This window comes from Spermophilus citellus, assembly GCF_964194105.1.
Source record: "Spermophilus citellus genome assembly, chromosome: 17".
NCBI classification, from domain to species: domain Eukaryota; kingdom Metazoa; phylum Chordata; class Mammalia; order Rodentia; family Sciuridae; genus Spermophilus; species Spermophilus citellus.
Window position 1 is genome coordinate 67,281,930 of NC_138199.1, and position 13,214 is coordinate 67,295,143.

The window sequence follows — 13,214 nt, forward strand, 5'->3', positions numbered from 1 at the left end:
TTCATTGGCGGGAACAGTTTGGGCAGGGGTGATTGGTCACTTCTAAATGGGGTACACATTTAAACTGATTGGTTCTGGGGCCTATATGCTTACATGCCATGCTACCTGGAGCCCTTAGCTATTAAACAACCAGGGAATCAATGGAGATATTTACTGGGCAGTTCCCGCATTGTCCTAACAACTTTACAGAGATTACAGGTTCCGGGGATAGCAGAGGAATTGTAACAATAGACTTTTACCTTTTAGCCCAGGCCTTGTAATCTAGAAGCTCTACAATGCCCTAGTCTTTTACACTTTAACTCAGACTTTTGCAGCTTAGAATCAGCTTAGAAATTTTACCTTTACAGTGTGTTCATTTAAAGGTAGCTATATTTTGTGTGAACCAGTATAGCAATGCTGGAGTATAGTATACAAAAAAATTTTTCTAGTGATCATGAAAAATAACACACCAAAAAATCACAGCTAAAAAGGAAATAAAGAAGCAAGTTATTTACTACTAATAAAAAATTATGGCAGGAAGGAATAAAAAAGCAAAGACTAGATGGGACCAATATGATAGATTTAAACATAACTATAACAATGATCACATTAAAAGTAATAAGAAATAAAAGAAAGATCAGGAGAGTAGAAGAAGGAGGTGGGGGAGGAGGGAGGAGGGACAGGATAAAGGTAAAACAGTGGAATGAATTTGACTTGACTTTCCAAGGTACATATGTGAGTATACTACAGTGAATCTCACATTATGTATATCTACAAGACACTAATTTTATAAAAAACATAAACAGGAAGATCAGTAAAATAGAGGAAAGGGAATAGGTGCAGGGGCTTTTTAAAATGACCATGTATGACAACCTCGTCTCATCAAATTGAACACATCATTAAAGATGCAAACATTATAAAAGAGAACCCAATAAAATTTTTAGAGTTGAAAATTGTACCAACTGAAAGTGAAAAATTCACCCGCAGAACTTAACATATTTCAGCAAATAGAACAATCGGTGAACATGACAGAAGAAAAATTGAGATTAGTCAGGGTAAGGAACATAAAGTAAAAGGAACAAAGAAAATGAAGAGTCCCAGAGAAATGTAGGATGTTACCAAGTCACCAATAAACAATGGCAGTGTCCGAAGGAGAGGAGAGGAAGGAAAGAAATGAGGCTAAAAACTTCCCCAAATGGATGAAAAACACTAATTTCCATATCCAAGTGTTTTGGTTTAGATGTGAGGAGTCCCTCAAAAGCTTACGTGTGAGACAATGCAAGGTTTGGAGGAGAAATGATTATGTTATAGCCTTAACCTAATCAGTGAATTGATCCCTGATGGGATTCACTGAGTGGTGACTGGAGGCAGGTGAGGTGTGGCTGGAGGAAGAGGTTCACTGAGTGTATGGTTATAATGTATATATTTGTGTCTGGCAAGTGGAGGCCTCTCTCTCTCTGCTTTCTGATTATTATGTGAACTGGTTCCCTCTGCCATACCTTGAGTCCTGAAGAATGGAGCCAGCCACTGATGCACTGAGACCTCTGAAACTGTGAGCCCCTAAATAATTCTTTCTCCTCTACAGTTGTTCTGGTTGGGTCTTTCAGTCACAAAAGCAAAAAAAAAAAAAAAAAAAAAAAAGCTGACTAAAACACCAAGATGCCCAACCTACCCCACGTAGGATAAATGTAAAGCTCTAAAGACATGAACAAGCTGTCCAAAGCTAGTCAGAAAAGAGAATATTGAAAGCAGCAAGAGAAAATGGCTCATTATAACAAGACATCCTCAATAAGTTTAAGAGCTGACTTCTCAGAAACCCTGGAGGCCAGCACACAGCAGAATGATGCACAGAGTGTGCAGACAGGAAGATAAGAAGGTTCTATCTGAAATTGATCTTGGGATGTGAGGAGGGCAATGACCCTTGGATGCAGGAAAACTAGCTATGCAATCAGTCAAGGCAATATTGACAGAAGACACAGCTCATCTTTGCATAAGCTTATCTGGGAAATGCATTAGTCATGGAAACCAATGTTTCCCAATCACATCTTTGGAACAGGGTCTTCTCGAACTATGAACTGCACTGCATGAGTATTTTCACACAAAATTTTCATGCATTTTATTTACCTGATTCATCGAGCGCTGATTTTCCTTCTAGCTTCAGGAACACTTCATTCAAAGTTGTCATGGAAACACCATAATTCTCAATTCCTAGGCCAAGATTGCTATCAAGATCAGTGTAAAGTTCTAAAGAAAACAAAAAGAGCAGTGAATCAAAACAGCAAAAGCCATGAGCAAACTAAGGACATCTTTCCAAATTAAATAAAGAAATTACATGAAGTTATGCTTAAGATTTGTCTAAGATTTTTAAAATTAGCATTTCATAATAAATAATCTTATTCTTCAATCCATGTATTTTCTATTTCACCCAAATATTACTCTCATGGTCAAACATTAGTTTATATTCATTTATGTTTCTATTATAACGTCATTCTAGATTTTTCTGATTTAGTTAATTATGAAATTTTGGGCTTCTCAATGCTAAGCTTTTTTACTTAAAGATGTTTTTATCCCCCCAGATAAGAGATACAAATGGGAAACATTCATGCTGTTACCAACAGAAGAGAAAGAACATATTTTTTGAGAATTAGGTAGATGGTTCAAAATCTTCTCCAGTTCTCAAAGCACCTGTCAAAGGACAGATGGAGGATCTAAGTCATTTTAAAATTAGTTTCTGTTTCTGAAAAATAATTCTGGAGTTCTAATAGAGAATGAATAATCAACTTAGAATTTCCTGGGCTAGTAGGAAAGTATGATAGCAGAGATTCCCTCTAGCAATTTTTGTATCCGTTCCTTCTTTAGTTCATTTACCTAAAAATACTATGGCATCAATCATTGTTCATAAAGCCAAGAGCAATGTCCCTGCCTGCATGGATTTGAATTATAGTGGGTAATTAAGCTTAAGTAAAAACCCAATTCTAAGACGAGAGTGATTATAGAAGACCCGAGGCTTCATTCTGGAGAGTCCAGTGACAGAAGGATGTCAGAAGCGTCCAGTCTCAGCTGGAATATCTTACATGGAAAGGTAGAAAGGAGATTTGAACTGCTAACAAGCACCATGTGTTATTCTTCATTTTACCTAAAACTATTACAAACTTTCCCTATATTTTAATTACTCTTACAATACACTAATTAGCAGTCTACAAACACTTTGCTGAATGCTTCTAAGGAATATTTATGTTATAAAATGTATATTTGAGTGACTTTGTGGAATAATTATGTGTCTTTGTTAACCACACGTATGGCAAGGCTAATTGATCCAGCCACTCAATGTCAGCCTTCATGGTCATGGAACAGAAGGATAAACAGAATTAGTAAACGTCTGTCCATTAGCCTGGAAAGCTCAAAGTTACCACAACGGCCTGGCCAAGAGAAATAGTTATATCATGGGGCTAATTAACATAGTTAAGCTAGAGGTTTCAAACATTTGTGTTCATGTACAGTTATGATTACTAGAATGTTCTGCTATATACCACCAGAGGAACAGAATTAAAAGAAGCTCTCTAAAATGCACAAGCATTACTATCAGAATATAATAATATTTCCCACTATAGGCAGTTTTTATTTGACTATTGATTTGATTACATTTAAATATCTGAACAACATCATAAGTTCTCAATGAATGTTAGTTATAAAAGTTACCATTATTTTTATTATGAATATTATTTATATACTAATTTCATGTTTCTATAAACATTACCTGGAAAACTATGGGTTGTTTCTAAGGGTAGTGTATAGACAAGCTTTCCTTCACTTTCTGCTGATAATTTGGCATCAGGGATGTGCTGTTTAACAAGGGATGTTATCTTTTCCTGAGCACATAGTTCATTCAACTGCAAACTGGCGTTAAAAAAAAAAAAGGTATGTTTTTTGACATAGTCTCCAATACCATGAAAATCAAGTCTAATCTCTATAGGACAAAGAAAACCAGCTAATATCTAATGCAAAAAAACAGGACATGAAAACATTAAATAAGAGGACAAAGATCCCAATCACATAAATGTAATGTGGGAAAGCAAAGATGAAGCTAAACAGAATTACTGGTCATATTACTGAGGGATGGTGCCCGGAGAAGATCAATAGTGATTCAGGTCCTTAAGTGGAGAATAATACATGGTAGAAATACTAGGAATGCAGCAAAGATCAGGAATAAGCAAGATGGATAATGTTGACAATTATGTTTAACCGAGGAAGTTTAAGTTAGCTAAATAGGATTATCGTACTGGTTTGAAAGAACAAGAGACTTTTGATAGAAGCCAAACAGGTACTGTTATTGAGTTAATCATTAAATGCAAATTTCTTAGTATGTGATAAACATCACCCCACTAAGTGCTCAGGGTACAAGGTGAATAAGAAAACATTAGCCAGCACTTATGAAATTATCTAGTCAGGGAGACAGGAAGAAAACAAACAGATAAGTAAACTAATTATCAATAGTAGTAAATGCTATGAAGGAAACTGGGTTATAGATAGAAACTAATTATGGATGCATGTGGGCTTGGGGAACTGGGATCCCCAATTTTAGCTTTCTTTCTAGTGTCAACCCCAAAACTTTGAATAAGAACAAAATATCATTGAGAAGTCTAGCCATTCAAACACACCATACTATTTTCCCATTATAGGAAATAAAAATTGAATAATCAAGGTTAGTAAGTATGTAGTAGATAACAATATGTCATGATTTTACTTTGAATCATAGTTTTTGCCATTTGAAAAATCTAATTTAACCTATCTCAGCAGTTTCCTCATTAGTAAAATAGAATAATGATTTCTAACATCTAAGGTTGCTAAGAACTGAAAAATAGGGATGCTAACACTTAGCCCTTAAAAATGGTTGCTGTTTTATTGAGCTAAATGCTTCAGTCAGAATTATTCCATTTACTCATAAGGCATGCATGAATTTATAAGACTATGTATTATTCCTAGAAGCAGTGAAACCCACTGAGGGAATTTGCCATGAAATAAAACAAGCTATAAACATTTCCTGGCCCCTTATAAGAACTTGAGCTGGGTGTTCTGGAGGACTTTGTAAGTGGTACACAGTGTCTTTCCTCAGGAGCTTATCCGTCGGAAGGCAGGCTTGGCAAACTTTTTCTGTAAATGGCTGGGTAGCAAATAGTTTAGACATTGCCTGCAAAGTCTAGTCCACGTGTTTCAACTCTCTGTTGTGTCTCAGAAGCTCTGTAGGCAATGTGCAAGAGAATTGCAAGCCTGGGCCCAATCAAAACTTTATTTACAAAAACAGGAAGGGGGCTGAATTTGGCTCACGGGGCCATAATTTGTTAACCTCAGGCTTTGAAGAAGAACGGGAAGCAATTATGCAAATTACTGTCCAGAGGCCCATGGAAAGAGTCATGAATTGGGCAGGGAACCTGACTAGCACCTTTATTTTGAGAGCATGGTATGTCCTCAATATTACACAAGATTCTAAGCAACATCTCATTTATTTTTCTATAACCTTTACTTATAACCTGGGAGTTATTACTCCCAGTTTATAAGTGAGAAAACTGAGTTTCAAAAAGTCTAAATAACTTCTAAGAAAAAGTGCAAACCAAATGCTTCAGGGAATTAAAAACAAAATTGGGACATCACACAAAACAGGAAGATTATCAAAGTGTGCATGAGATATTATCCATATAACTCTTTAGGATTTAAACAGGTGGAAATGGGTTCAACAGCTAGCCTCAAAAAAACAGTGTAGATCATGGTAGGACATGCATAAGGAGCGATGACTATTTCACTTTAACTAAAGGGTGTTGAATTGGGTCAGGGTACATGGTATGGGAGTCATGACAGACAGGTCACACCAGCATTATTTGGCTACATGGTTTGGATTCTGGTAGGTAAAATTTCTGAAGTTTGTTTGTTATGTTTTGTCATTTTATCTTTATTTTCTTTTTTAAGTATAAATTATATAAATCAGAACTAACCAATTAATTTAAAAATTAAAACATGGTCTTGGACACTAGATTTGAAGCTAAACATGTTGAGAATCAATTCGTGGCTCTACCACACAACAACGTAGTGTTATGGTTTGAACGTGACTCTCAAAGTTCATGGGCTGGAAATAATCCCAGTGCAATGGTGTTGAGATGTGGAAGCTTTGAGAGGTGATTAGGTCATGAGGCTCTCTCTTCATGAATGGATTCATGCCATTATCATAGAGGTGGGTTAGTTATTGTGGGAATGGATTCCCGATAAAATGATGAGTTTACCCCCTACCCTGCCCTGTGTGTGATCTCTTGCCCTTTCTCCTTTTACCATGGGATGATGCAGCAAGAAGACCCGTGCCAAGTGTGATCCCTCAACCTTGGACTTCCTAGCCTCCAGAACTGTAGGAAATAAATGTTTATTCTTTATAAATTACCCATTCTCAGGTACTCTGTTCTAGCAGCACAAAATAGTCAGTCTAAGACACATAGGGAGTATATAATTTTATCGTGTAAAGTAAAAGTAATGATGATTCCCACCTCAAAAATAAAAGATTGAAATAAAATAATGTTAAGTATCATCTGAATAAATAACAGCTCTCACATGCTACTATTCAAAACACTAATAATTGAGAAGAATGGAAAGGAGAAGGTCAAGAAAAAGGCGGAAGCACCGAAGGAATTGGAAGCAAGTAGGAAATTATATTAACACCCTGGGTGAGAGATGATTAAGGTATGAAAGAATATATCAGTGAAAAAGTTCCCTTAATACATGTTTCCATAGACCATGCATTCTGAATACATTTCCTAACATACATTTATCTAAACTTCTGTTGCCATCTTATATTCTCAATCTCAAGCGTCTCCAAAGTCGTCAACTCTCACACATACATGATTTCTGTATCAATAGCTCTGCACAGATACGTGCATGTGGGTGTGCAAGCACTTGGGTATAATGAATACAGGTCTTCTTGGCATGTTTGTTTCCATCACCATCAAGCCTCTCTTTTACCAAAAGAACCTTCCCTGGTGGCCCTACCTGAGGTGATAACCGATCCCCCACTTTTTCTTCAGAAACTATGAAGAACCCGCACACTTCAGTTTCCCTTTGGAGAGAAACACTTTCCTATCTGAAAAGGAAGAATCAAAGAAGAGAGTTTGATAGGCAGTTTTTTTAAATTGATTTTATTTTTTAAATACACGACAGTGGAATGCATTACAATTCTTATTACACATATGGAGCACAATTTTTCATATCTCTGTTTGTATATAAAGTATGTTCATACCAATTCATGTCTTCATACATGTACTTTGGATAATGCTGTCCATCACATTCCACCATCATTGCTAACCCCCTGCCCCCTCTCTTCCCCTCCCACCCCTCTGCCCTACCTAGAGTTTATCATCTCACTCCAGTCAAATGGCAGCTATTATGAAGACAAACAACAATAAGTGTTGGCGAGGATGTAGGGAGAAAGGTACACTCGTACATTGCTGGTGGGACTGCAAATTGGTGCAGCCAAAAGCAGTATGGAGATTCCTTGGAAAACTGGGAATGGAACCACCATTTGACCCAGCTATCCCTTTCCTTGGTCTATACCCAAAGGACTTAAAAACAGCATACTACAGGGACACAGCCACATCAATGTTTAAAGCAGCACAATTCACAATAGCTAAACTGTGGAACCAACCTAGATGCCCTTCAATAGATGAATAGATAAAAAAAATGTGGCATAAATACACAATGGAATATTACTCAGCAATAAAAGAGAATAAAATCATGGCATTTGCAGATAAATGGATGGAGTTGGAGAAGATAATGCTAAGTGAAGTTAGCCCATCCCCAAAAGACAAATACCAAATGTTTTCTCTGATATAAAGTGACTGACTCATAGTGGAGTAGGGAGGGGGAGCATGGGAGGAATAGATGAATTCCATTTGCTTTTTGAGAAAACGCAGTATGATCTAACTCCAGTTAAGGAGTGTCTGTAGTCTGCACAGAGTTGGAGCTAGTAAGGACTCCGTAAAGTCCTTACTTTATTTTAATCTAATTTATGTATTTTAGGTCATCTTTGCACCAACTCATCAGGGAGATTCAACTATGTGAATATACTGTCTATCATAGAGAATCATCACATAACACATTTTGATGGATCAAACATTAAAATTCTTTGGATATTTCAAGTTGATATGTCTCTATTCTGAGAGAATTAATCTCTTAGAATACTGACTCTACTTACTTCCCTGGAACAGCCCACTCCTACATCATCAAATAATACAAATTTTACAAGATACATAGAAATGGCTGGAGGCAAGGAGATTTGGGCCCAATTGCATCTCATCCCCAGTGGTACAGATTACCATGGATGGCTAGATTTCCAGTATTAAATAGAGCTGTCCAGAATACCAATCCACATTTCTCAAATACCCTGAAGTCCTCATGAGGATATTCAATGAAAACCAGCAATTACCTGCCAGGAGGTCAGCCTCATCCATGAACTGAGTAGTAAAAAGGATCACACGGTCTCTTCTATGCTCTTTCAGGAGGTTCCAAATTCTGTGTCTTGAGAAGGGATCCATTCCAGCACTGGGTTCATCTAATAGGAAAACCTGCAGAGGAGGGAGGTATGAAGGAGAAGTGTGTGTGTGTGTGTGTGTGTGTGAGTGTGTGTGTGTGTGTTTCTCCTAAGGTGAAGTTTTTCCAGAAAACAATGTAAAGACCATATTATTTATATACATTTATTTACTTACTTTTTTGCAGTACTGAGGGTCAAACCCAGAGCCTCGTGTATGCCAGGCAAGCACTCTACCACTGGGCTACATCCCCCATCCTTTATTTGTATTTAAAAGGTATTGTGATTAGGATTTTGTTCTTATTTTGAATATTTTATTATAAATATTTTATCAAACACGTCCTTTTTCAATTACAAGGTTTGAACTCTCATCAAAAGTTTCACTAAAACTTGAAAACACCCATAAATTTAGCTGAACTCACCTGAGGATCTCCTAAAATGGCAATCCCAAAGGTTAGTTTTCTTTTCTGTCCACCACTTAAGTTTTGAGCCAGGACATTCTGAATATTTTGTATTTCCAATTCCAGCAAAACTCTTTGTATCTAATCAAAAGACAACATTGTATGTCATATACTAAGATTCATTACTTTTTTCCTTTTTTTAAAAATGCAAAGCTGTAAACATAATGATTAAAAGCATGGACCCTGTGGCCAAACTGCCTGGCTTTGAATGCCCTTCCATCTTCAGCTGCTGTGTGATCTCAGTCAAGTTACTTTCTCTCTGAACCTCAGTTTCTACATGCATAAAATGGGAATAATAACAGCTTTATCTCATAGTGTCGTTCTAAGCAATAAATGAGTTTTACATTTACAGTAAAGGATATGCAGGACACATTGTAAATTATCTAAATGTTCACTATTGCTTAAATTGGATTTTCCTCTTCAACATTTACCAACGACTTATACACAGATAATTAATAAAAGAGAAAAACAAAACAAAACTGAGAAAATAGGATTAGAAATCTCACTTTGACCAATACATGAGTTTTAATGTATTTATATACCTCTTGCTCCACTTCTTGTGGCAGAATCTCTCTTATTTTAGCAAATAGCCTGAGGTTTTCTTCCACAGTCAGGAAGTCAAACTGCACATTGGATTGTGGACAAATTCCAGTGATCTTGATGATGTTTTCTAGGTCATCCATTTCTGAAAGTTTATTATTGTAGATGGTGACAGAACCTATTACAAAGATTCTACATTAATATCTGGATAATGAGTAAAACAGAGTATTTCCAAATAAAAAAAATCACAATCAATGCACTAATCAATAAACTATTTTATCCTCAAGCTTTATACAATTTAGGCGCTATGAATTTTCATTTCAGTTGTAAATTGTAAAAGGAGTTCCCATCTGGGATTTTATTCCTAATGATGTAGTGTAGTCTTTTACCATTTATAATTAGGTTGGCTAGATGCCCACTGGGGCCTTAGCAAAAGTGATACAAATAGAGCTGATGAATAAGCTACACACTGTGACTTGTCCTCTTTTGTTGCTGGGATCATGAAGAACATTGGGTAAAAATCCCAATCTAGCCTCTTGCAACATGAAAGTCCTTGCAAAAACAGAGGTGCAGCTGTCCTATCTGAAGCCTCAAATATGTGAGGGGGCACATGTTAAATTACCAAGTGTCAATCACTTGGTTCAGAACAGAGAAAAACCAGTTAACCCACAGAGTCATGAAAAAAAAAATTATTTTAAGCCATTCCGTTTGGGAGTATTTGTCATGCAGCAAAAGCTTACAGATACATATGGGAATGCCAAACTGATGACCATGACAATAATCATCACAAAATACTTACATTCTATATGTAGTAATTAAACATCACAAACTTTTATGGAATAATACTACAAATAGATTTCCATTTTTTCTTTGGTATCTGTGTTTATCATTAATAATCAGGAGGATTTTATATTAGCAGATTACTTCTTTGTCAACCTGACTTTGGAAAAAAGAACTCTCACCTTTGGTGGGAACAGACAACCCACTAAGAATATTTAACAGTGTTGATTTTCCAGCTCCACTGTGACCAAGGATTGCAGTGATTTGGCCTTCATAAATGTCCAATACTAGGTCTAGGAGGAATGGAAGGTAAGATAAGGAAGGAGGGAGAAGAGATGGGAGGAAGGAAGGAAAATAATAAAAATCACAAATAACATTCTGCTACAGAACCAATGAATTAATACTTGATTTCCTGGAATGGTTGTATTTTGTAGTGTGAATACATTGTAAGTTCAAAAGAAAAATACCCTTAAAAACTAATTTTTCAAAAATCCTTTCTAGAATTTTTAAGTTATTTGATTAAAATGAATGAAACATGCCTTATACCTTTAAATTCATTGAAATTGCCTGGCATATGGAGGTAGATGCTAGTATTTATTGAATGGGAGAATAGATTAATAATAAAGTGTCACATAGCTAAAACGAGTGGTATATAGGTAAGTGCCCCTCCCTTTCAGAAAAGGAAAAAAATAGAGTATCTACCCATAGCTTTTGGATTATAGAAGAAAAAAATGAGTGTGTAGGAAAAAATATCCATAGGTTACATCAGTATAGATTTTAAATACATGTAATTCTAAAACGCCCACTTTTTCTAACTTTTATAAAGTAAAAGGGATGTATTAGAGGGGAAAATTTATAATAGGGTTCAAATAACTTTTCAAATCTGAGATATTATCATTAAGTGCTCAATAAAAGCAAAACAATGTGAATTTAAATCATGAAATCGACATCAATATAAATTTTTTTTTACCTTTCAAAGCTTCTATTTTTTCAGGTTTTCCTTTATATTCTTTTGTAATATTTCTGATTCTGAAAAAAAAAGAAAGAAAAAAGAAAAGCTACTTCAAGATGACAGTTCTCTCTGGTCTGTAATTCCAGTTTGGCTGCCAGAATCAGGTGAAACTGATCTTCAGGATGGAGAGAGAGGTAGCAGTCACTCTCTTGCAGTGCTGGTTGTGGGACAGAATTCTCAAGAATCCTGCAGAATACTGTGGTCCTGGCTGGACATTGGCATCACCTGATGAGTTTTAAAAATTTGTGCTTGGGTCTTACCAGTTGAGACTCTTTCCCTGGACTGGGCCATGGTCTAACATCAATTAATAGAGAACAGGGCCATCTCTGGACTGCAAAGTTATGGAAGTCAGAGCAAGAGAGGAAGTGGGCACCCAACACTAAAAGGGTCAGCATGAACCACTAGCACAGGTTGGTGATCTCTTGAGTCTCGGTCTCCAGAGGATCCTTGAAAGGTAGCATAAGGAAGAGAGGTGGTGCATCACAACAGGGAGGCAGGAGTCTCACAGGGCTACCCACCTGACTCATGTCATCTGCACCACTTGGTTACTCTGTTATTTTAGGCAGGGTACTGGATCCAGGTAAGTTTCAGTATTTGCAACCTGAGGATTTGGAATGCTTTAGGATTGTGTTGTAGGTTATATAAACTATTTCATCTTGCATGCATAATGCTTGGCTCATGGTGAACATTCAACAAGCTTAAGAGGACATTGGTGAGATGATAATGGTGGTGGCAGTGGAAAGGAATGGAGTTAACATGTGCTGGGTGCTATCACAGATCTAGAATTCTAGATATTTTATCTGCACGATTTCATTCTATCAGGTAACTGGAATCCAAAAGTGAAGTCAAATTTATGTTATTTTGTCATTTATTGTTCATCAGACAGTGCAGGTTTTATTCATATTAAACTATGTAATTAGGTTTTCTTATTTCTATTTTGATTCCATTTTACTGTCAAAAAATGAGAAGTATCATAAATGCAATGTGTATAAAATGTGAATAAATGTTGCCAAACAAAGTAGGGAGGCTAAGGATGGAGAAAGAAAGAAACGAACAAAAAGACCAAGAATCCAAGCAAGAGTTTTGTTGACCTGTCTTCACTGGTGAAATCTAAGTTTTTATTTAATGTAGATGTCAACACTGCAGGGGGCTAGTAAGGGACTTCTTTAAAGTGAGAAGTGATGCAAGTGTTGTGGCGTGGTCACTTCTCCAGAGCCCAGGGAGAACTCTGCTTGTCTCAGGTGCCAATTCTTAGCTCCCCAACCTTGACTTGGACTCCATTCACATCCTTGTGACCTGATGGCTTCTTTCCCATGGAATTCTGGAGACACTGGTTCAAAAGAGTCATTAGATGAAGGATTGGAATCTATTTTATCTTCAAGGATCACATGATCAGCCTTTTGTTGTCGTGACCAAAACGAGGACTTCAGGAAAAACCAGGGTGAATGTTGATGTCCAAATTCATCTGCATGACCCGGTGACAAATATAAGGTCAATAAGCAATTTTAGGGAAGAGTGACACTAACCTAGCTTGGCAATACAACCCCTTTGCTGCTAAGCCTTGTTGGTCAACACAAGGCAATACATTTTTTTGTGTTTTTGTTTCTACTTTTGGTGCTGGGTATTAAACCCAGGTAATCATTCATGCTAAAGAATGTGCTCAACTATTAAGCTAGGCCCGAGTCCCAATGAGCATGTTTTAACATGTGCAACTTCATAAGAAAAAAATAATCACCAAGATATCCCTATTATAATAGTTATTCCTATAGGAAGCAATGAAACTGAGATTAAAAAGTTTTCAGGAGGAATTTTAATAAATGTTCAATTAATCCTAATAAAGCCAGATATTAGAATCAAAATGCAAATGATTCTGGGCCTGTTG

At 36.5% G+C, this 13,214-nt stretch overlaps 1 protein-coding gene across 1 annotated transcript in view; it reads right to left on the reverse strand.

Annotated features, from left to right (window-relative positions):
* The window catches only part of LOC308636447 (ABC-type organic anion transporter ABCA8-like), a 59,714-nt gene that overhangs the window by 31,937 nt on the left and 14,563 nt on the right, over nt 1-13,214 (reverse strand). Inside the window, 10 exon segments of the mRNA XM_081271925.1 lie at nt 2,104-2,223; nt 3,737-3,876; nt 7,006-7,043; nt 7,047-7,096; nt 8,438-8,576; nt 8,962-9,081; nt 9,543-9,718; nt 10,503-10,613; nt 11,291-11,349; nt 12,629-12,797. Coding sequence (XP_081128051.1) covers nt 2,104-2,223; nt 3,737-3,876; nt 7,006-7,043; nt 7,047-7,096; nt 8,438-8,576; nt 8,962-9,081; nt 9,543-9,718; nt 10,503-10,613; nt 11,291-11,349; nt 12,629-12,797 — 1,122 coding nt within the window.